Here is a 25,630-nt window from a genome sequence, read left to right on the forward strand (position 1 = left end):
CAATGGGTAAAGTATAAAGCCGTTGCATCATCACAAAAGTACCATACCGTATTATTGAAATATTCAGAATAAAGTATGCCAATAGACCTTAAAAAGTGTCCTTAGGATGGGGTCAATATGATAATACAGTATTATTCTTAGTGCATACAATATTCAGTCGGAAAAGATATCCTGCATTATTTTTTAGCGGAACACAGAATATTATCGGCGATTACCGACCGGCCGTGAATCTGAGCCATGATGAGGGGAAACATCCCTTCCCCTCCTGTATTTACTTTTATCAGATTAAAGCAAATCTAAAGTATTGATTGTATTTTGAATTTAGCATAAAGCAGCAGATACATTATTTATGAAGCGAGACAGTGGATATCTGCCTGGAGTTAACTGTTACATTTTTAATAAGCTTGTGTGCTATCATGTTCCAGAAAAATAGCTTCCTTCACAGCTACAGTAACATTAGCAACCCGTCTTGGGATGTTGGCGTTTGTCTCTTCCAGTATGTTTATCAGCAGTTTCCAGGTAAGAATACCCCAAAGCTTGATACTGCAAATACTTCTCAGGTAACAACGAGGGATCCCAAGCATTTTTCAGAATTTACTCAGATTCTGGAACCAATACTGAAAGACATAGCCATTCGTCGATACTACGTAATGCATATAACAATATTATATAATACATATATTGGAGATATCATGTGGATAATGTGGATGGATATAACTGATGACAAGTTAATACACATTATCTGATTACATTGCACATCATTTCTTTGGCATTCAGAAGAGCGGCGGTTTTGTGAATAAGTCGTTTCCCGCACATGGCAGGTAAGGTTAACATACTTCATTGGAAACGTTTTGGCATGATGTGGTATAACTGCGATTACATACATTTTAATACAGTATTTGACATTAGTAAGTAAAGCTGTCTCTCTTCTGTTCACATTTTGTTGGATAGAAGAGCTATGCTTTATCCTCCTAAAGTAAGTGGCATTGTGGCTTAACAAAAAGGCAAAGTATTTTTCCATAAGGGATTGAAGCCATCATTTCATCTTCTGCGTCTTCACACTTGATCAGCATAGTACTAAACACAAAGAGTAGAACCAGCTCCCTTCTCAAATGAGAAAGCTTAACTGTAAGATATGAAATTCAGCAATATGTGGACTCATAGTATAGTCAGCAAGCAAAATCCTTCGTTTAATTAGCTCATTAGTACTAGCAAATTTCAAATAAGAGCAGCTCGAGGTAAATGGGTTATACTCAGAAAGATAGCTTAGAGGGTAATGTGTACAACAATTTTTTTTCAGAGAAGACCTTTGATCTCAGTTCTGGGGGTTAGATTGCACAGCATTTATCTTCAAAATCCAGTTTATTCTTGGTCATATTTTTAGACATATGTATAGCATGTATGTACTTTACATGACTTTTATTTAATACTATTGTTTGAGTCAAAACAATAATTCAAACTGTCCCCTTCTGATTGCATTTCAGTTGTGAAATACAGTACTGTGATAATATTCTGCACCCATATTAAAATTCTACTCAGAATATTAACAGATTTAGGGGCGTTCCTAATATTGTTACATTGTTAAGTTGGTGAAGTAAATTTGTTACATGAAAAACAACCTGCTCACAACTTCTTGAAGGTGCTTCTCTTCTCACACCCGCACAAGTGGAATATGTCGTTTGTGGCGGCCTCATGCACATCATATTATATACAAATTAAACATGCATTTGTCTGCTTGATGGCTGCATACACAGGGGAAGATTCACTAAGGGTCCGTTGTCGGGTAAGGCACCAGATTGCCTTGAATGGCAACGCGTTTTGGGCTCACCTCTCCCTTCCTCTGCTGTCGATGGTCCCGAAACACTTTGTGTTGTAAGTGGGGGACAAAACACCTCATTCACTTGTCATCTTAACCCCCTTCAAATAAATTCACCAGGAATTCAGCCAACATGGGAGTTCTAAGTGGCAGTAGGTGTAGATAGAGCACAACCAGGGAAATCCTGCTTTTGGTAGCCAGAGGAAAAAAATAAGCCAGGCAACTCTGTAGGCGGACGCTCACAGAGGTATGCAAGGGAGACTGATAATAGTGAAATTAAATAAGCCTTTTATTGCGCCTTTTCCTTAACATCAGGAAACCATCCAAACAAGGGGTAAACAAAGCTTCTATTCACTTGGGAGTATTTCTAGTGAAATACTATGCAGTTCACAACTCCCTTAGATAAGCATGTCTCCCAGCCCCAAACATACAGCATGAAATGAACAGATATAAAAAGTCTTGTAAATAAAAGTTTTATCTGTTCCTTGTGGTTTGGAGGGAAAATCTTCTCTGTCCCTGGTTGCTACCCTTTTTTCAGGGTTTGTCAGCATTCAGGTTTAGAAGTTTTCCCTGTGTCTTGAAAGCAGCTCTGCTGTTTCTTCTGGCAGGGCTCAAGACAAGTGTCTCCAAGTTCAGCTCAGGTGTGAGCTAAGGAGTCTCTCTTCCTGTCTCAAAAGACAGGCTTTTCTAAGCCATCTAATCAGGTAGGTGGTGTTTGTTAATTGACTACCAGCAGTTAACCACCACACTGCTGGATTAGAGGCATATTACCTGAACAGGGATAACTCCCCTGTTACAAACTCCAACAGCAACATGGGAGTTCTACTTAATTCTTTTAATGAGCGCTGGTTCCCGTTTTTGTATTTGTGGATACTAATTCAGTGAATATCAGCACCTATAGCACCTTTAAGCTCCTATACGAGCATACCCCTATTTAATACTTTGGGTGCACAATAGTCCTATTTTACTTATCTGGTGAATTAACCTGAAGCGGACATAGGTGAATCTCCCCCATAGTATGTTTTGGGAATGACGCCCTCTTGTACTTGGAAACATAGAGAGAAACAGCCAGATAGGAGCTGGCCCATGGCACCATGATATTGGGAGCAGGGATACCTTATTTGTTGTGTTTATATTTATGGAAGGTACACTGTATTGCATTATAAATCCATGTATTCCAACGTCTCTTTTGTAAAGTGCTGCAAACATGGTTGGGTTATCTATAAATATATATAAAAATATCTATGCAAACCTATATCAAAATATACATATAAATATACATTACATACATTAAAACAACATGAAGCCATAAGGAGCCTCACTTTTATATTTCAACAGAAAAGGCTGAAATCCTGTAAATTTTACATTAACACCTGAGATTTTAATGGAAATTGCACTCCGTGTGGTTAGAAGGCATTCCCAAACATTGGTTTTATGTGCGGGTAATTCATCTGTGAGAGCCTTTTTAATGTCTTTAGAGACTTGGACACCTTTAATGTGTGTCTTAATTAGTCTGCTTTTTTTTTTAAAGTTCTAAATATTTGTTGCCATGTCATCCATTGGGAGCTTATGATCCCTATTAGGATATATTCCAATGAAACTTTAACCGTCAAGTATGTGAATCATGTATCGGGATTTTTTCCCCATGTAGATCAGTTTGATTTCCTATTCCTGTAACACGTGTTGGAACTCTAAGGTGGTTTAATTGATATTAAAGTATATTTGTTTGGCGTTCTTTAGATAGCACATTTTGTTAAGCATTTTCACAAATGGTCAAGGAAGAGCTATTCTTAAAATGCCACTGTCACTTTACCAAGTCATAATGTTTTCTCAATGTCAAAAGTACTAGAAAAACTACCAGACGTAGGAAAGTTGATTCTATTATAAAAATACTCAGTGGCATAAGACATATATTCTTAAGATACATTAATCAGACCATATACAGTGCTTTTTCTAAGGATAGATACCAAGGGCTATTGACTTTCAATGCTCCATAAAACTGATGTGCTATTGTGCTTATGAAGCGTATTTTCACGTCTGCGTTTCCTGATAATGCTTACATTAACCTTGTGGAGCTTTTGGAATAAAATATCATTAGTCATGGTTTTACTGTCCTAATACTCATTTCCAATTTTAATAAAAAGCTGTTATAATAAACATAACTTTTAATAATGTAAGCAGCCACAGAAAGAGCATTTTTATTGTCACAATATCGCAGTCTGCACTGCAGCATATTATGCAGGCTTAACGAAGATAAATTCATGTAAAGAGCATATTGAACATTAATTGTTCACACCGGAATACTGTGAAAACCACAAACTATGTTTAACCTGGATTTTGACGAAGGATCTATAACTTCGGCATTAGGTGTTATATCCTGATACTGAGCAGGTCTAGTTCATGAACCTTACAGTAGCTAGCTCTTTGCCATGATGTAAATATCTACTCTTCACTTGGCACAATACCTTTATATTAGCACAGTCTTCAGGGTACTGCATGGCTGCATGGCTGCATGTAGGATTAAAGGGAAGAGGGGTGCAATACTAAACATTTTAAACTACAGCGGCCCAGATTTATTTTAACGAACCCTATATAACACACAAATCATTTGCAGTCCTCAATTATTTTCTTTCTACAGTTTAATCTGTGTTTTCCCCATCACTCACAAGGAGAAGTTCATGTTTACCAACACGTTAATCCTTCACGCCAAAGTGCCCCTGTATTTAATGGTACAGAACGGCTTTATACCCTGGCATGCTGATTCCAAACATGAACTTCTGCTTTAGAGGAGGCAGCTACCTGCAATGTTCACTCACCATAGTCTTCATAATACAGAGGGAGCATTGCTTGGGGGCCTACGGTATCTGTCTCCTTTCATGTGTAATTTACAAGATAAGTGGATTATTGCCAGATTTAGGGCCTCCATTAGGGGAGAGATGACCGGGCCAACGGTCTTGGAACCCCCCCGCCCCCTCAACACCCTAAGGGCTTAGTTGTTGACATCTATACTGGGACGCAGAAATGCTGGTGTTGGGCCTGGTCTGCCTTATCTTCCTTCTCCTTGCTTTCCAAATGTACACACACGATTGTGACCAGTACAGGATTTAGCAGATGTTGATGGTTAATGGAGTGGTTTAAAGTACTTTTTATTGGACCTGCTCTCCTTTTACAAAGAGAAATAGTCCCACATGCCACATCTGCGGAGTATGACCGCTTTCTGGAACGAGGGGGACTGTGTTCATGTCCTGAGATTGTGCCTGTCTCTTTCAGTGCCATTTCAGGTCACCACGTGCCTCTTTCTTCCATTTGCAGAGAAGACCAGCAGTCTATTTTTACAATTGCACAACACTAGATGTATGTTTCCTGTAAGTGGGATAACTTCAACGGCATGTACAGATGTTGTCCTGGAACAAGATTCATGTCTCTGTTCACCCCCCCTTCTTTGCAGCTTCTGCTTGTCAGTTCCTTAAGTTCAGCTGCATGTATTTTGCTCTACACACACACACTGTGCCTGTGTGATATATTACAATGTTGCCTTTCTCCCTCCAGTCTGTCTCTCTATGGTTGCCCTCGATACATCTCCAGTCCTCCAAGTTAATTAGACGTTCCCATTCCCCTCTGTCTCTGCTGACAGTTAACATAGTCCCAGCTCACTTCTAGTGTGACCCCTGCCCCTCACTTCCTTTTCCACCCTGGACACAGTGAGTACAGTACCTGTCTGCTACTACCTCCGGCAAGGCCTTTCTGTCTTTCCGTAGTCTAACCTCATGCAAGCATTTCTGACAGATAAGCACTCTCTACTCACACTACACCTACAAGTACCCTTTGTTTTCTCCTTCTGCAATAAAGTTAAGAAAGACAATAAGGACTTGTTATGCTTTGGAAGAGGGAAGACATGAGTTAAAGCTAACTGGAGCTATTCATACTTCACACGTGACCCTGGTTCCAGGATAGATGTAGCCAGACTTAGGTTTGTTTCAGCCACAGCTTCCCCGGGAGAATCCTCACTGTGGGTTGTCCTGTTCGGAACTAATGGACCAGCTGCATCGGTGCCGGTGAAAGTTGTTGCTGTCACTTGTATTGAACTGGTGGCTTTTTGTTTTTTAAACAGTGGCTTCAGCAAAAGTAAGTCAAGATACCGCTGTATGATACAGCCAGCGAAATAGCCTTAAAACCAAACAAATATGTAGGGTTATTCTAGTTCCTGTGGACCGAAGCGCTGCTGTGCTGATCTACTGCTGTGAGGCTGTACTGTCCTGTACAGCCCTGTGCCCTCCGCCATCGTTGCTGACATCGTCGGTTTTGAGGAGACCAGGCTTAGATCCCGATTTTTTAATTTTATATATTTTTTGCATTACACCGTTGCACTATGTATATATTTTTCTTTTACATGCCCGAGCAACACCTACAGCCAGCTGCATCTCCCTTTTGGTGATATTAATTTGTATTTTAATCACTGGATTTATTATTATTTATAATAGATTTGGGTTTGCGCTTCACTCCTGTATCACTTCTATAACAACCCAGAATTTGCTAAATACATTTTCTGGAGCCGTGGCTATAATTGCTGCTCTGTTGATGGGCAGGCGCGACCTGGCAATGCTTTATATTCTTGAGAATAGACCAAGACCCCAGAGAAGGGAAATCATTTATTATTCTTTATTCACATTTTCCTATCCGTTAAAGCAGCAATCCCTGTTATAGTTCTTTAACCAGAACCAGAGCATCGTGCCTGGGCTACTACGGTTGTCCACCGGGCAAACTGGTGAAACAGTGTAGCCGCTGGGTTCAGGGCTTGCTCCGCTGGCCAATAAAAAAGCTAGTGACGCTGCAGCTCTCCCTTCGTAACCCTGGAAACCATGTTTCTATTCCAACACTATATTTGTTATTTTTTCTGTATCATAACTGACACAAAAACACTTTGAATATCAATCAGCTCCAGGGAACACCTTTTGCATATTATTAGCACTAATGTCCATTATACTTAACGCAAGGCCAATTACGGCTGAAAACACCACTTAACACTGCGTTAATGTGTGAGCTTTGAAGATGCTCGTTGCCACTTAACGATATGTTAATGCCTCAGTAAATCACTGTAACTGTGTGGATCTGGGCTTCCATCGGGTTGTCAGAACTAGAGATGGCACAGTGCTAAACTTGGAACGCCACTGCTATTTTTGCAATTGCCATTCACGTACTGCTTGGTAAATATTGCCGAATATCTCTTTCACCATATTCAATGTGAAGCTATCTTCCCTTTGCTCAGGAAGGTTTACGCTTGATTCATTGGCAAGTTCACCTGAAACAAGGGCTACCTTACATTCTTTCAGCATATACAAAATGCTAAAGCAGATACAGTACTAGTAACAAGAAAAAAAATACATTAATATATGCTTGAAATACACACGTTGAACATTTTGAAAAGAACAAATACTGTAAAAATGCATAATGAGTCAGAAACATAAGTACGTCCTAACCTGACAAATTCTAGCATTCACTGCAAAAGGTTCTGTACAGAATGTTACCAGAACACACAAAAGCTTCCAGCTTGCACAGAAAATACTGTATTACTGGAATACTTCTTTTACATAATCCCTAGAGAGAATGCTTTAAAAAGATCGTCTTGTTTTCTGTTAATGCCGTTTTTTAATACTAGAAATGATTTCAATTGAGATAACCATTTGTGATTAGTTTATGCCAATAGGGGAAGCTTCCTTTTTAATCTCAATTTCCCCTTTTCTGGTTGTATACTGGCAAGAAGGCTAACATGTTGCAGTGTATTGAATAATGTGTTCACGTGTTTGTTAGTAGCCAAATAGCCTGGGAAAAGCAACAGGCTCAAATCTACGGAGTTATTCAACAAACTGGGATAGGGCCGATCAGGGGACTACAGCACGGAAATTCCTATGAAAGTCAATGGCAGTTTCTACGTGATACAGCCCTGATAGGTACTGTCACAGTTTAATTAATAGCCCCCTATAACTCCAAAGTCAGCTAGATAGAAAGAAGGATTTTGACTTAAAAGCAGGATTTGTTAAATTTCACATTGCAAAAAGCTACAGTATGATGAAATCCATGTGTACTAAATACTTTTCTTCCATGAAAAAAAATACCAAGTGTTTCATTAAATTCACGATGGTTTTTATAATATCAAATGCAATAAAGGCCCTGACAATAGGCGCTGATAAAAGGCGATGTACAATTCCTGTAGGCTTTTAAATTCTCTTCTTTACCGCTATTACTACAGTATGCATATACAATACATTGTATCTGTTCCCTGACTTTCTATAAGCTTAGGTGAAGTATTGTGAAGAGCATACCCCATATACTGTAGCAATGCCACTAAGTGCGTGTACTTTATATGCAGTTTCTTCTGTGTTGTGGACAGACCAAATTTCAGTCAATCGGCATAAATCTAAATCCTTCTACCTAAATGAAAAATAATCATTTTAGGCAAGTTATAAACGCCCTGAATCCTGACACAAACTCCCATTTGTATGTGCTGTATTTTAGTAAAGCTTAAATATCAAAGACTATATTTTCTCATATAACCTAATTTTAGACAAGTGTCTATTTTAGACATTAATGTCGGTTAATCTTGTTACCTGTGAAGAAGATTCCACTTGCAACATTTCTCAGCAGATTCAATTCAAAAGTGGTGCTTTTTTTTTGTTGCCTTTTTTTCTGTTAAAGCAGCAATACTACTTTCCACATTTTTTTTCTTATTATTTTTATATGTAAAAGTATGTGACAATGTATAATTCCACATTGTTACTTAAGCTGGCAATTGTTTGGTGCTCCTGTTATAAATCGGTAAAAATCTTGATTGTGTGCCTAATGAAATGGCTGCCTTTCAGTTTCAATCAATCCTTCAAGCATTGTAATATCTATTGTTACAGTTTACAGCTCAAACTGCTGGAACATTTGCAACAAATTATCCCAAACAGGATAGTGTTGCAAAGATATTACACAGCTAGCAAAGCTCTATCCTGGATCTCCTCTTACCTCTCCCATCATACTTTCAGTGTCTCTTTTGCCAACACCACCTCCGCTATTAATCTCTCTGTGGGGGTACCTCTGTCCTGGGACCTCTTCTCTTTACACACTCTCTCTAGGTGACCTAATCACATCTATTGGGTTCAAATATCACCTCTATGCTGATGACACACAAATTTACTTTTCAACCCCTGACCTTACACCTGCTGTACAAACCAAAGTTTCTGAATGTCTCTCTGCGATATCATCCTGGATGGCCCTTCGCTGATTTAAACTTAACATGGCAAAAACAGAGCTCCTCATACTTCCTCCAAAACCTGGCCCTACTACCTCCTACATTACTGTTGGAAGTACCATCATTCACCCAGTAGCACAAGCACGCTGCCTAGGGGTCACACTCGACTCCTCTCTCACATTCTCCCCTCACATTCAAAAGGTAGCTAAACATTATTATTTTTTCATTCGCAATATTACAAACTTTTGCCCTTTCCTCTGTTGTTCCACTGCAAAACCTCTGACTCGGGCCCTCATTCTCTCCCGTCTCGATTACTGTAACCTCCTGCTGTCCAGCCTTCGTGCCTCTCACCTGTCTCCCCTACAATCTATCCTTAACGCTGCTGCCAGAATCACTCTACTCTTTCCTAAATCTGTCTCATCGTCTCCCCTACTGAAATCCGTCTCCTGGCTTCCTATCAAATCCCGTATCACACACTCAATTCTCCTCCTCACCTTTAAAGCTTTACACTCTTCTGCCCCTCCTTACATCTCAGCCCTAATTTCTCGCTATGCACCATCTTGACTCTTGCGTTCTGCTCAAGGATGTCTTCTCTCTACCCCCTTTGTCTCTAAAGCCCTCTCCCGCCTTAAATCCTTCTCTCTGACTGCTCCACACCTCTGCCTTTTCCACCTCTGCCTTTTCCCTCAATATCCATCTAGCAGCCCCTCTATCCACCTTTAAGACCCATCTTAAAACACACCTCCTTATCGAAGTATATGAGTATCTCTGTGGCTGAAACTTTACACCTCATATATCGACCTTGACCCCTTGCAGACACACTTGTATGAATGTATGTCTTTATTTATATAGCGCCAATAGTGTACATAGCGCTTCACAGCAGTAATACACGTAACAATATACACGTAACAATCATATAAATAACAAACAATACAAATAACAGATCATGGGAATAAGTGCTTCAGTCATAAAAGTAACATTTCGGAAGAGGAGTCCCTGCTCCGAGGAGCTTAGAATTTAATTGGTAGGTAGGGGAACATATAGAGACAGTAGGAGGGAATTCTAGTAAGTGTGTCTGCAGGGGCCCAAGCTTTATGTATCATGTGCCCAGGATAATCCAGTGCTATTCATATGCTTCTTTAAACAAATGTGTCTTAAGGTGGGTCTTAAAGGTGGATAGAGAGGGTGCTAGTCGGGTATTGAGGGGAAGGGTATTCCAGAGGTGCGGGCAGAAAGTGAGAAAGGTTTAAGGCGGGAGAGAGCTTTAGATACAAACGGGGTAGAAAGAAGACATCCTTGAGAAGAACGCAAGAGTTGGGATGGTGCATAACGAGAAATTAGGGCTGAGATGTAAGGAGGGGCAGAAGAGTGTAAAGCTTTTAGCAGTCGAGTAACAGAGGAAAGGGCGTATCTTTGTGATATTGCGGAGGCAATAGTGACAAGTTTTAGAAACATTTTGAATGTGAGGAGAATGAGAGAGAGGAATCGAGTGTGACCCCTAAGCAGCGTGCTTGGGCTACTGGGTGAATGATCGTATTTCCAACAGTAATGTGGAAGGAGGTAGTAGGGCCAGTTTTGGGAGGAAGTATAAGGAGCTCTGTTTTAGGATGGAATTTATTTTTCCATTATGAGATATCATTGGATAATGTGTCACTGGGTTTTTGGTTTGCCTTTCTCTGGATCAATATACTGTAAGTACGGATATAGGATAAAGTATCTGTCGTCAAAATGTAGCATATTGTAGGTTGAACTTGATGGACGTATGTCTTTTTTTAACCTCATCTACTATGTAACTATGTAACAAAGAGGAACAGATACCATAGATGCTTTTTTGTGGTTTCGGAGCTAGCACAAAAATGAACCAAGCCATTTACTTATTTAATTGTCTGAAACACGTCAGGTTCAGTAAGAAACGGATTATAATCTCCTGCAGTTATTGTGATATGGGAATGCCCTAGTAACATAAAAAAGGTTATCGACTTATCCAATAAATACAAATATCACTTGTGAGTACATGTGCATGTCTCAGATAGGTCTGCAACCTGGTCTTTCCCTATTCTCTCTTAGCATACAGTGCTTCCACTGCAGCCAGGGATTCTGGGTAATGACATGCAAATGAGCACACGCAGTATGTCACCTTTTGCTTCTTGTCCATTTCCATTCAACTTATCCAAAATTCGTGGGACTTTTAGAAAAACTTCCAGTTGTGTTTGCTAACAATAATTCATTTTAGGGCTACAGTACTTGTTAATGTATTGAACATTTTATTGCAAAGTACAGCTGTAGTGTGTGACATTGTACTCTCAGAAAACACAAAATAACACTGGTATTGCAGAGTTTCCATAGGATTCAGTGCAGTGTTTGTGCTGCTATATCACAACATATCCCCTAGAGGCCGCACTGACGCCTGCTACATCTCTTGCAGAGAGCCTTGTCATCTTGAGGCTCTCATCTCAAAGCAACTCACAGTACAATGTTCTAAATATCATGTATCCAAATGGATTAGACAGTGTCACTGTAAATCTACTATCTGCTGATATATATTTGGTAAAGGACGGTGTCATGATCCTGCCCCTCCCCTCCCCCCCAAAAATGTGACTTAAAAAAAAAAAAAGGCTACGGTAATGTGAATTTTGTCCACTCACCTCTGTGGCCAAACAGAGTGAGCTCTTGAATTTAAAGCATATTCCAACTCAAAGCGCGTACGCAGGGCGGCAACATGACTGCGACCAGGACTTCCACGGCCTACTAAACAGTCCGAGGAGGCAGAAGGAGAAAGGGAACCACTGCTGCTGCTAGAGGCGGGAGACATCAACTGCAAAGAGAAAGCAATACACGGAAAGGTTGGATTAACCGTGTAAGCCAGTAACAGGACTGTATATTGAAATGACTCGTACTTCTGTATTTTAAACTTGGCTGAAACCAAAGTCAAACCTAGAACCACTTAATGAGGTTATAAAAGTACGATGTAGCGCACAACCAAATACACTAGGAAGAGAACATGAGGTTTTTTTTAATAGTGCAACCGTCCTAGTAACAATGTCTGTAAATATATGTATTAAAACGAGCTGCACAGAGAGTTCTTACAGCCGAGTCCCCCAAAATGCATTGTTTGTCAGTTCAAATGAGCCATTATTTCAGAAGTGTAAGAACGCAGGGTTTTCCAATATTCAGTTACTAAAATAAAAAAATGAGTTTACTAAGATTGAAAAAAAAATCAAAAAGCCACGTAAGAGAAAAATCAGTATTCTGCACATGAAAAAAAGATAAGGCAAATCGTAAAATATTATTCTCTGCTCACCTAATTTGCCTGTGCGCCAGTCCTGCACTCTTTAATTTAACATCATTTGCTTCATTGTTGCCAACATTCATGATAGAAAGGGTCATTCATTTTTATGGCCAAGCATCAGTCACCTGTTCAAACTCAGGGACATTGTGCTATGAGCATTATGAATTATAGCTGCTTGCAACAACGTATCTTAATATGTCTGTCTATCACCTGAAGTTTTCTGGCAGGCTTGTTTCCCTGTGAGATCTTTGTGCAGCAGCTATGTATTTATGAACAATACTCGTTATATAACACTTTACAGCACAACTGTAGCCAGGCCAATTTTGTTCTCATTAAACTCCTTTACTTTCCCTTTCCCCCAGAGTACATGCTTACTTCTAATATCAAGTCATTTTCTCTTTGTAGAAATATGTAGATAAATACATTTTTATTGTGATCAAGATAACAATGGAAGTTTAGGGGACACACTTCCACTACACTTCACACCCAGTTCCCATTCTCATAATCATCATAGTGGAACAAACTCAAAGCCAATTTATAAACGTTTACACAGAGTCCTAGAAGGCCCTTCACTTTATGGGGTAGATCCTCTGAAGGTCCGTTCCGTTATCTCTATTTAACGTATCCATATCCGTAACGCATATCCCCAAAGGTGCTTAGTGCTACGATGTTCTGGTATTTTTCTTAAAAATAACGGATCGATATATTTTAACGTACTTCACGCTTCCTCATAAGCAAATCATACGGCAATGAGCAGCTTAACAAACAGCGGAGATCCTCACATCTGGCAGCCCCAGCCGTGGAGGCAGAAGGTTGAGCAGCCCCAGCAGTGGAGGCAGTGGAGGTAGAAGGTTGAGCAGCCCCAGCAGTGGAGGCAGAAGGTTGAGCAGCCCCAGCAGTGGTGGCAGAAGGTTGAGCAGCCCCAGCACTGGAGGTAGAAGGTTGAGCAGCCCCAGCAGTGGAGGTAGAAGGTTGAGCAGCCCCAGCAGTGGAGGTAGAAGGTTGAGCAGCCCCAGCAGTGGAGGCAGAAGGTTGGGCAGCCCCAGCAGTGGAGGTAGAAGGTTGAGCAGCCCCAGCAGTGGAGGCAGAAGGTTGAGCAGCCCCAGCAGTGGAGGCAGAAGGTTGAGCAGCCCCAGCAGTGGTGGCAAAAGGTTGAGCAGCCCCAGCAGTGGAGGCAGAAGGTTGAGCAGCCCCAGCAGTGGAGGCAGAAGGTTGAGCAGCCCCAGCAGTGGAGGCAGAAGGTTGAGCAGCCCCAGCAGTGGAGGCAGAAGGTTGTGCAGCCCCAGCAGTGGAGGCAGAAGGTTGAGCAGCCCCAGCAGTGGTGGCAGAAGGTTGAGCAGCCCCAGCAGTGGAGGCAGAAGGTTGAGCAGCCCCAGCAGTAGAGGCAGAAGGTTGAGCAGCCCCAGCAGTGGAGGCAGAAGGTTGAGCAGCCCCAGCAGTGGAGGCAGAAGGTTGAGCAGCCCCAGCAGTGGAGGCAGAAGGTTGAGCAGCCCCAGCAGTGGAGGCAGAAGGTTGAGCAGCCCCAGCAGTGGAGGCAGAAGGTTGAGCAGCCCCAGCAGTGGAGGCAGAAGGTTGAGCAGCCCCAGCAGTGGAGGCAGAAGGTTGAGCAGCCCCAGCAGTGGAGGCAGAAGGTTGAGCAGCCCCAGCAGTGGAGGTAGAAGGTTGAGCAGCCCCAGCAGTGGAGGCAGAAAGTTGAGCAGCCCCAGCAGTGCAGGCAGAAGGTTGAGCAGCCCCAGCAGTGGAGGTAGAAGGTTGAGCAGCCCCAGCAGTGGTGGCAGAAGGTTGAGCAGCCCCAGGAGTGGTGGCAGAAGGTTGAGCAGCCCCAGCAGTGGAGGTGAAAGGTTGAGCAGCCCCAGCAGTGGAGGCAGAAGGTTGAGCAGCCCCAGCAGTGGAGGTAGAAGGTTGAGCAGCCCCAGCAGTGGAGGTAGAAGGTTGAGCAGCCCCAGCAGTGGTGGCAGAAGGTTGAGCAGCCCCAGCAGTGGAGGTAGAAGGTTGAGCAGCCCCAGCAGTGGAGGTAGAAGGTTGAGCAGCCCCAGCAGTGGAGGTAGAAGGTTGAGCAGCCCCAGCAGTGGAGGCAGAAGGTTGAGCAGCCCCAGCAGTGAAGGTAGAAGGTTGAGCAGCCCCAGCAGTGGAGGCAGAAAGTTGAGCAGCCCCAGCAGTGGAGGCAGAAGGTTGAGCAGCCCCAGGAGTGGTGGCAGAAGGTTGAGCAGCCCCAGCAGTGGAGGTAGAAGGTTGAGCAGCCCCAGCAGTGGAGGTAGAAGGTTGAGCAGCCCCAGCAGTGGAGGTAGAAGGTTGAGCAGCCCCAGCAGTGGTGGCAGAAGGTTGAGCAGCCCCAGGAGTGGTGGCAGAAGGTTGAGCAGCCCCAGCAGTGGAGGTAGAAGGTTGAGCAGCCCCAGCAGTGGAGGCAGAAGGTTGAGCAGCCCCAGCAGTGGAGGTAGAAGGTTAAGCAGCCCCAGCAGTGGAGGTAGAAGGTTGAGCAGCCCCAGCAGTGGTGGCAGAAGGTTGAGCAGCCCCAGCAGTGGAGGTAGAAGGTTGAGCAGCCCCAGCAGTGGAGGTAGAAGGTTGAGCAGCCCCAGCAGTGGAGGTAGAAGGTTGAGCAGCCCCAGCAGTGGAGGCAGAAGGTTGAGCAGCCCCAGCAGTGAAGGTAGAAGGTTGAGCAGCCCCAGCAGTGGAGGCAGAAAGTTGAGCAGCCCCAGCAGTGGAGGCAGAAGGTTGGGCAGCCCCAGCAGTGGAGGTAGAAGGTTGAGCAGCCCCAGCAGTGGTGGCAGAAGGTTGAGCAGCCCCATGAGTGGTGGCAGAAGGTTGAGCAGCCCCAGCAGTGGAGGTAGAAGGTTGAGCAGCCCCAGCAGTGGAGGTAGAAGGTTGAGCAGCCCCAGCAGTGGAGGTAGAAGGTTGAGCAGCCCCAGCAGTGGAGGCAGAAGGTTGAGCAGCCCCAGCAGTGGAGGTAGAAGGTTGAGCAGCCCCAGCAGTGGAGGTAGAAGGTTGAGCAGCCCCAGCAGTGGAGGTAGAAGGTTGAGCAGCCCCAGCAGTGGAGGTAGAAGGTTGAGCAGCCCCAGCAGTGGAGGCAGAAGGTTGAGCAGCCCCAGCAGTGGAGGTAGAAGGTTGAGCAGCCCCAGCAGTGGAGGCAGAAGGTTGAGCAGCCCCAGCAGTGAAGGTAGAAGGTTGAGCAGCCCCAGCAGTGGAGGTAGAAGGTTGAGCAGCCCCAGCAGTGGAGGCAGAAGGTTGAGCAGCCCCAGCAGTGAAGGTAGAAGGTTGAGCAGCCCCAGCAGTGGAGGTAGAAGGTTGAGCAGCCCCAGCAGTGGAGGCAGAAGGTTGAGCAGCCATCTCTACTGTAACAGTCGCAAATGGCAGTTGGGCATGTGTATTCATTTAACATTGTAACATGCTCATGGGCGCCGTGTTATGGTCACACACATGCGTAACATTTCAGTAACTGATGTGTGGTAATAACTCTCTTTCCCAAAGCGCATTTGGAACAGACGCTATTTTTTTCCTGTTATTTTAACACATTCTTTAATAAGTAATGCTTTGGGGCTCTGAATGAACTGTCGCACGCTCTAGAGAGAGTATTAACATTTTTGGACAGATTTTGCTACAACAGATTTTTGTGGGTTAAGTGTTTTTTTTCGATAATAAATCGATATATTAATTTATATATTTTTGCATAATTCTTGGGTGGTGGCAGCATATAGATATGATGGCAATTGAGTAAGGGGTTAATATTAACTCATTGAAAGTACCCTGCGGAGGAGAAAGGCGAGTTGGCTAGAGTAGCCGTGTGTATTAACCCTGGTTGCATATCTGAGGCTAAGGCCCTGCTGCAAGCGCCCGCACGGCCGCCTTGCTTGCCGGCGGCGCGTGCAAGTCACTGCACCGCGATCTGCGGTCTGCAGTGAACTTGTTTTGGCGCGGGGGGCGTGACCAAAACGGGTTGGGTGGGCGCGGCCATGACATGGGAGGCGGGGCCATTACACACACAGGCACACTAACAACAATGCAGTCAGAGGGTTCTGAGAAGATAACATGCCCATATGTATATTTAATTTGCTCAAAAATTACATTTCCGTTTTGCATTAATGTAGCAATGAGAGAGGGGGAGAGTTAACTGGTGTCAGTGGTACATGCGTAGCAGCCATCAAGCAGCTCCCCTCCTCCTCCCCTCCTCCTCCCCATTGGCTGACTCGTGCACCACGTGACGAGTCAGCGCTTAATCACCAGAAGCTTGTAGCTTCGGCCGGCTGACGCGTCACAACACGCAGTCAGCCCCGTCAGAAGGAGGCAGCGGGGACCAGCAGACTTGAGGTAAGGGGCTGGTGGCCCGCGCATGCGCGGCCACGCGCGCCGCCAACCGCAGCGGGTCCTCAGCCTGAGTCACGTGCCCACTTGTGTGCTGTGCGTGACAGGTGGTATATGGGGACGGATTGACGCGAGATATTGTTCAATTGAGGGACCTTTGCGACGGTGAGAAGTGGGACAGCTTGTGAGCTGCGTATTAACCCTTGCCCTGTATGCAGGTCACATGCTCACAGGTGTGCCGTACTATATGTGACCATACATATAAAGCGGATACAGGAATCAGACTTAAACCAATGTATACCAAAAGTTTGGAAATGTGTGCGGCCACGCAGGTGACAAACACTCGTGGCACCGAAGGAGTTAATGTCATAGAGGAAAAGGTTGTATTAAGGAACTATAATATATTGTCACTGTTCTGAAGTACTGAGATGTAGTTATCCCTAATTTAAAATCTATATTGTGCATAAAAATGTGCTCACACAGTGCTCCTGCTCACACGCCACGCTACCTCGTCATAAGGAAATCATGGGGTGACTACAATGAATGAAATATATCCGACAAAACAGGAATACTGGCTGCTCCCCAGGAATTCTGCAGCAGGATATATTTATACAGCGCTCCTCAACTAGTCGGGCGACTTGTGACTGCGAGATATGTGACGTGCAGAAGGAGGACAAACTGCATTTATCATTAAGTGTGACACTACCGAATGTCAGTTCTGTAACCGCCTACAATTATTTACCTGCAACGACAACGGGCAAAAATATTTAGGGCTTATTTAATAATAGTGGGGCTGTGGTAATTGCGCAAAGACTTTCCGGGGCGGTTGTGCCGAATCGATACTATTGCACTCTTTTGAATAAGCTCCTACATCTTTAATGTCGGAATTGGTCACTTAATATACAAACAAACCATTCAGCTGTAAAGAAAGAGAAATAAACCCATAGATAGGATTTTAGCATTCTATGGCTCAGATTTATGAAAATGAAGATCACTAGTGTTACATCCAGAGATGAAACGCACAATAACAGGTAACACTAGTCTTTGGTGGATTTAATCGCACTTAAATTGCTTTAAAGGGGCTATAATAATATAATGTCCTATTTACTGGCTCAGTAAAAAACAAACCTTCAAAGATGGCGTGATTTGTAAACCTGGATCTTAGTATTTCTCATTCATTAGGGATATTAAACAATTGTCGCTGACAAAAGCAGAAACTTATAAACATGAAGTTTGTTATTTTTAATAGTAGCTCTATATATCACTTCAAAACCAACTTGAAAGCAATTCTGCTGCCATGGATTTAACAGGATGAGGCAATAAAACAAATCTAAGAAGACCTTCTGTTTTTACAATCAAGGACGGGTTATTCTGCGATAGTGCCGATCAGGGCACCGTCACACAAAACTTTCACTGCTTTCAATGAGAATTTCCATGTGCTCGGGCACTGATCGGTACTATTGCAGTTTAATGACAAACCCCCAAAATACTCACAACTGTAATTAGTAATGGCATCTAAGCGTACTTAAAATATTACCTCAATATTGCAGAGACATTCCTCTAGTCTTGAAACTACTTCGGAAAATTCCGGCCTTCCCTGTTGACAAAGGAGGAAATACCACAGCTTAATAACAAATGTTTGTATACTGAATAAAATCAGCTGTTCTTTTTGTCATCGTACATACTGTACTTAATGGACTTAGCAGTTCTTGGAGTCATTGCTTAGCATTACACAAAGGGTGTCTACCGGTATCTTTCAGTTGCGATTCAGTACTATGGCACGGAATTCAAGTCAGAGAGAGATTCCGTGCCCTAGTGCTAGAATCAGCACTGTTACAGTCCAATGATATACTCCCGATGTATTCAAAGCAGCCACAAATTCTGCTCATTTTTATAGAAATCACGGGAAGCCATGCGTCTTTCACAGGAGGGGCAGGTAAAAAGTTAAAAAAAATAATGTGTTCAGATGTCTTCAAAATTGATGGAGAGTCAGAAATATGAATTTGAAAGGGAAACCAAGCTTTTCATAAACTCAGAAAGCAGAAGATATAACCAACATAGTCTTATTCTGGGAGGCCATGTGGTATAACAAAATAAAATATAACACATTGGCTGGATTGCTTAATACTTTACTTTTACATCCACGTTTGCTAATGGACCTGCAATCAATTAAATGGCACTTAATCGTAACTAATCAATGCACCAGAGTGCTGCAAAATATACTATATAACAGCCGCCTTTGGACAGAACCAACATTTCCTTACAGTTATGGACTCGAGTTTATCAGGAACACCAGCAACAAAGGAAAGGGTTCTTTACAATAAGGGCAGTTAAAATGTGGAATTCATTACCCATGGAGACTGTAATGGCAGATACAATAGATTTGTTCAAAAAAGGTTGGACATCTTTTTAGATGGGAAAGGTATACAGGGATATACCAAATAAGTATACATGGGAAGGATGTTGATCCAGGGATTAATCCGATTGCCAATTCTTGGAGTCAGGAAGGAATTAATTTTTCCCCTTAATGGGGTTTTTTGTTTGCCTTGCTCTGGATCAATAAGTAAGTATAGATATAGGATAAAGTATCTGTTGTCTAAATTTAGCATAGGTTGAACTTGATGGACCTACGTCTTTTTTCAACCTCATCTACTATGTAACTATGTAACTATGTTTTCTACTCCCCGGGGTATTGAATAATGAATAATCCAGGATCAATGTGAAGGGGACAGGGAGTGGTTATCTCAGAGTCTCAACCAATCGATAAGATTTAGTAATGGTTTAAGTAACAAATGTATTTGTCATCTAATGTATGTTTCAGGTATCGTTCTCTTCTTGCTCACAACATCGTTTCAGTTAGTAGCGGGCTGTCCTCCTCCTTGTGTCGTTTGTTCAGATGATGCAACTGTCTGTCAAGGATTACCATGCATCATCGGTAAGGACCCTGTCACTAATACAGAAGATTATAGCTGTAAGAATTTCAAATGTATCTTACATGGTTGCTCGTGCACCGCTCCACACACAGGGATCGGGAGAAGGATTTTCAGCGTTTACAGACTCCTTTAGATGAAAAACAAGGTGATAAAGAACCTTTTCCAAGGACAAAGGGAGATGGAGCTGTTTTTTATCCTTCTCCCTGAGATCTTGGTGCTAATCACACCTAGATATGGCAAGTGATTGTCAAATCACTAGTACACACGGAGATGTTAAGCTAATTCCTGTTTGAATCCAATCCGACAGCACTATGGGCCAGATTAAATAAACTCCCAACTCGCCTTCGGACACTCTTCTATAACTACAATAAAGTGAAGACAACTTCACTGTATTCAACATTGAAATGATCATGATGAATAGGCAGTGAATAAAGGGTTAACTGGCTGGGAAGAGGGGAGTGAGGATATATTCTCAATAGAGAAGATTTCACGTCAATTCGCACAGCAGACGAATATCATTTCACAGAATCTGATAGAAGCATTTTTAATCCAGACGGCAGATGAGCAAAACTATCCAAAATGCAGTCGTGGAATTTTTTTATTTTGTATTTTACCAAAAAACACCCGCTAAACTATAGGGGTTAAATCCTCCGAAGACCATTAAGACTAAACTCGTTAAGTGCTAATGGGGATATTCAAAGCTGACTAACGAGGCATTAAGTGCCGGCTTAAAGCTAAAACAGCTAACGATGTGCAAGAGATGGGCCTGTGGACCACCTCAACGCACACCCACAGCAGCCGTTACACTGGGATTTAATGCCTTTTTTAGGTCATGTTTATACAGTTCCCAACGCCAGGTAGCAAAATATAATTCGGCCTTGTCCAGGGTTCTGGTGGGCCACTTTGACTTCCTATATCCCCTTAGCAAAGTGAATACCCTGGGCTAGGCCAAAAAATGTACCCAAGACCTGTGTATTAACCTTTTGTAAGCCATAGAGACCATGAAGGCATGTATTATACATTGTATTGTATGTCTCTATTTATATAGTGCCATTAATGTACATACATGACTTTATGGTTACTACGGCAACTAAGGGGTTAATACAAATAGCCTACTGTAACTACCCAATGTATGTCATAGTGGTACAACCTCTATGGCATACAAGAGGTTAACCTCTCACCCCCCCTTCACCCTCCCCAGTGACCTAACCTCTCACCCTCCCAGGAGGCACCTACCCCCTACCCCCCTTCACCCTCCTCCTACACCCCGCCCCAAGGTTTTTTAGTTGCTTGGGGGGAGGTGTAAATTGTGTGGGGGGGGGGTAAGTTGATGTGTTTGTGAGAGGGTACGTTGTCTGGAGGATACATTTGTGTGCTTGGGGATACTGAGTGGGGGAGGGTACATTGGTGTGCTGGGGGTGGAAAGCTGGTGTGGGTGAATTGGTGTGCTTGGGGGGGGGCTACCTAGGGATGGCAAATTGGTGTGCTTGGGGGTGGAAGCTGTATGGCATCTAATTGGTATGCTTGGGGGTGGAAGCTGTATGGCGTCTAATTGGTATGCTTGGGGGTGGAAGCTATATGGCTTCTAATTGGTATGCTTGGGGGAGGGGGAATAAGCTGTGGGAGGGTAGATGTGTGTGCTTGAAAGGGGTAAGCTTTGTGGGGGGTAGATTAGTGTGCTTGGCAGAATAAATGGGTGGGCTTCAGTTGGTGTGTAAGCAGACCTCCTTTCTTGGGACATATACAGTGCGTAATGCTTTCACAGTGACTTTGGGAACAGGTTTCAGACAGTGTAGGATTTACCATCTGCGCATTTGCAGTTGTTTATAACAATATTTTTGAATTTTTTAAATGTTTGAAAATGTGAAATTGCGAATAAATAAATGAAGTTAGACTATGTGACTAGCTGGCAATTTACTTTATTTTCTATTACGGATGGGCACGTTCAAGCATTGTTACGCATACCGGAAACGCACCTCACATCCCAATCACCCGAATGTGTTTTATGGAATAAAATGGCTTTATAAAAAATGGGATATTGACTCTTCAAGGTGCTTTTCACAGCTCAGGATAATAGTTCGCTAATAAAAGTAATTTAAAAGATAAACACATAAACACAAACTTTCATTTCACTTCGTAAATGAAGCATTGCATTGAAATATTTCCATCCCTTTAGATGAACACACTTTCTTTTACAGCCGCTCCTACAAATACAAAGGCTTTCATTATTACAGATGGAAATATATCTTTAATTCACATCTCCAACTTTTCAAAGCTTTCACATCTAACGCTGCTTAGACTTAGTAACAAAATTGAGAGAATAAAAGCAGGAGCTTTTAATAATCTCACTGAATTGAGGACTTTATTGTTGGATCACATCCAAATATCAACTGTCTCCATTAATGGCAAAACCTTTCTTCCTCGTCAAAATCTTGAATTCTTACAGCTCAAAAGCAATGTTTTGGGCAGCGTTTACGAAAGCTGGTTTAATAGCACAAGGAATCTTATCAGACTTGTATTAAATGGGAATCAGATTACTAGCCTGACATATCAAAGTTTTAGGACCCATACACTGTACCATCTTAAGCATCTGGATTTATCTAGCAATTTTATTAGCTTCATCGACAAAGATGCATTCCATGGCCTTCTCCGGCTGAGGGAACTGGATCTCTCTAAGAATAGATTAACAATCCTTCCGGACATATTTCCTTTGCTCTCGCAGCTTATACTTTCTAAGCTTGGATCATAATCAGTGGAACTGCACTTGTGAACTTCAAGATCTATTTGACCTTTTAAGAAACTGTACATCTTCTGCAGCAAGAATCCTGAAAAAATGGGAATAATATTTACTGCAGCAATTCCAGCAAAGTGTTAAAAAGAAAACAAGCCACGTCGTGTGCTCAGCGAGAACTCTTGTGGGAATTAGAATCAGAGTTTACGGTGTTGAAACCAACAGATACCAACAATGATAAAACATACGATAATGAATAGAATATAGGTCAATGAATATAAAGAAAAACAACAGGCAGTAGGAGAAAAAACAAATGTTGAAAAATAGTTGGTGGATGAAGAACGGAATAGTCACGCAGTAATTGCTGAACCAGGCTCTTGCTGATTTACGTAGGGGTACTCCTGGACCCCAAGAATGATGAAGTAAATAATGCCTAGGAGAAAGCGCAAAGAAATGCCTCGGTGGTGAAATATAGTTATTCCAGCAACCCAGCTGTTCAAACTGTGCTTCAACTGACAGAGAGGAACTGTTTGCCTGCATCCCACAATATAACAGTTATTTTAAAAGATACTGTAGGAGACAAGTGCAGAGGTATAACCAGGGAGACATAGATTTGGGGGAAATAAACATTGGTATTTATTTAGCCCGTAGATTAAAAAATAACACAGCTTGAAGGTAGCATGCAAATATACAAAACAGACTATCCTGTGTAAGGGCCGACTCATACTTGCCAGTCCCTATGTGCAGGGCTGGGAGGATAGGCCTCTTTCCAACCTCTGACCCAAAGTCCAAAGAGGTACCTGTTATCAGGGGCTCTTTCCCTCCATCTGGATCTGGGTTGGTATCCATGGGGTGCAACCTCTGGCGGGTTCCAGGGTCCACTGCATCCTGGAATAGAGGTTCTGGTTCCCTGGAATCCCTCGCTGATCAGCACACAGCTCCTTAGGGCTACAGAGATCCCCTGCAGCTTACGCAGGAAGCTTTTCTATTAGAGCCCTTTTAGACAGGTGTTAAGGCTGTGTCACAAATACAGACAATCCATTCTACCTTTAAAAATGTAATTTTAGTAGTTGCTGTATGTCTTGCAGGTAATACAGATCACATAATTAATATTGCTACAATTCCTATTAGGTTCTGGTTTTGGTACTTTAGTTTTTCTCTCACTCTGGGTTCTCTGAATAAAATACAAAAAAATGAAAGTCTGGTAAATATCCATTTATATTTAAACATCTTAGCCAGTAAATTAATGCTGTGAAATTATCATCAAATCCGCCAATGTAACCATTACCATATTTTTGATAAAGCATTCTACAACTACAAGTGACTTGATGCATTACAATTAATGTCATTATACAAATGAATGGAAATCTGCAAGTATCAAACTTAATACAGATGTCCAAGAACAGGACTTTCAGGTTGGTTACATGAGTTGGTTGAGTGGGAAGTACTTTCTACGTGGTTGTAAGTCATAACATCATATGCTGCTGTAAGGTTTCTTATAGCACCGTAACAGGTCCTATGACTTAGCCCCACTTAGTAAATATGGCCTTTACTCTTCATGACAGAGTAGATACGTGAGAAATTGTTGAAGTTTGTGAATCAGGTGAAATTCACAAAAACAAATAAACACGTTTTTGCAAAAATGGCAAAGTTCGCCAAATATTTTGTTGTCAAACATTAAAAGTCAATATGCGAGATCCCTTAGCCCTATATTATTATTAGTGTTTGTTCATGTATAGCGCTGCTAGTTTTACATAGCGCTTTACAGAGACATTTTGCAGACACAGTACCTGCCATTTGGAGCTTACAATCTATGTTTTTGGTGCCTTAGGCACAGGGAGATAAAGTGACTTGCCCAAGGTCACAAGGAGCCGACACCAGGAATTGAACCAGGCTCCCATGCTTCACACTCAGTGCCAGTCAGTGTCGTTACTCACTGAGTTACTCCCTTATGCACTATATACACTGTCACTTACAGTCAATTTGGCTAATGTCTTGCAAAAAGTGTCACATTTCTGTCGAAATCTGCAATAAAATGTACGTTAATCTAGTGAAATCGTCTCGCCTCAGTGTGTTTTTCGTGAATTTCTGAGCAATGTGAACTATCACAAATTAATTTGCGAAAATGCTAATTTTAAGAGAAATTGCCCCCAAATTTTGAAAAGCCCATTCAAAGACATTGACACATCTCTACGGAAGAGAACATTTTTCCGGATTGTATATTTATCATTTGTAATATGTGTGTTCCTCTCATTGATAACACTATTTTGTTTCATTTACCACAGGAACAATTGCTCTAACTTGCCTTGTTACCATCATCTTGAACTTTAAATTCCAGCCAAACAAACCAAATGATCCGACACCAGGAAAGTGCTGTCGTTAAACACTCGGCGAATCCCATGTAATCCTGGGACAGCAAATTACCTCTCCAACGGATATCCTCAATTCCATTTAAATCAGGAAAGTCAGATAAACGGAATGTCTGTTGTGGATTCTTCCAGCAATGAGAAACCGCCTTTAGAACAGAACAGTGATCCACCAACATTACAGCCAGGATATAATCCCCATGCCTTAGACATGTCTTTTAGAACCAATGGGAAACAGAAAGAACAAACTCTCAAAGAGAGCTACTTTATCTGTCTAAACTGTAGATTGGTTCAGTTTTATCCTCCCTGCCCGCCTGCTTCCTTGGGAAATATATCTGGAGCTAATGATGTAGATTGTCTTTCAAACAACATCCAAAGGATAGTTCCAAATCCGCAAGACTGTAAGCACACAGCACACTGGGAAGATATGCACAACAGTGTTTTACAAGAATTGTCAAAGTTTAACAAAGGTAAGTTTTCTGACACAGAATTACATAAGCTTATATTTCTCTTTGTATAGCTAAGTCCTTCTGACAACTGCGCTTAGCAAATCAAAATCCAAATATATCATAGGACTGGAAAGATAGAGTCCCTCGAGTTCGACACAGCAACTCGACAAAGCTTCTTGTTGCATTCTTCTGAATTTATTCATTTATATTCACATGGTAAAGATAAGTATAGACTCTATTTATTTATTTTTACTAGACAGACAACATTCAATGTATGAATAGCTATGGGTAAATGTAACACTACTAAGACAAATATAAAATAGTTAGATTAAATAGTATTTAACAGATTGCAGAACAAAATATGCCACGTGACTTCCTGTTCATTTCAGCAAATATAACCAGTATTATATTTCAATGGAAAATTAATAAAATATAAAAACATTTGGTTTAAATACTGTACATCCTTACCAAGTAACACATAATTTTCAATGCCTTAGCTATATGGTTTAGGCCACATAA

General features: G+C 42.2%; 1 protein-coding gene across 2 annotated transcripts in view; it reads right to left on the reverse strand.

Moving 5' to 3' along the window:
• Positions 1–25,630, reverse strand: part of TNNI3K (TNNI3 interacting kinase) — a 120,645-nt gene that overhangs the window by 9,053 nt on the left and 85,962 nt on the right. For both annotated transcript variants that reach the window (XM_075615808.1, XM_075615807.1), the window contains 2 exons: positions 18,170–18,229; positions 11,693–11,862 (listed from right to left, as the gene is read on the reverse strand). In XM_075615808.1, coding sequence (XP_075471923.1) covers positions 11,693–11,862; positions 18,170–18,229 — 230 coding nt within the window. The remainder of the gene's footprint in view (positions 1–11,692; positions 11,863–18,169; positions 18,230–25,630) is intronic.

The sequence above is a fragment of the Ascaphus truei genome, chromosome 10, assembly GCF_040206685.1.
Source record: "Ascaphus truei isolate aAscTru1 chromosome 10, aAscTru1.hap1, whole genome shotgun sequence".
NCBI lineage: Eukaryota > Metazoa > Chordata > Amphibia > Anura > Ascaphidae > Ascaphus > Ascaphus truei.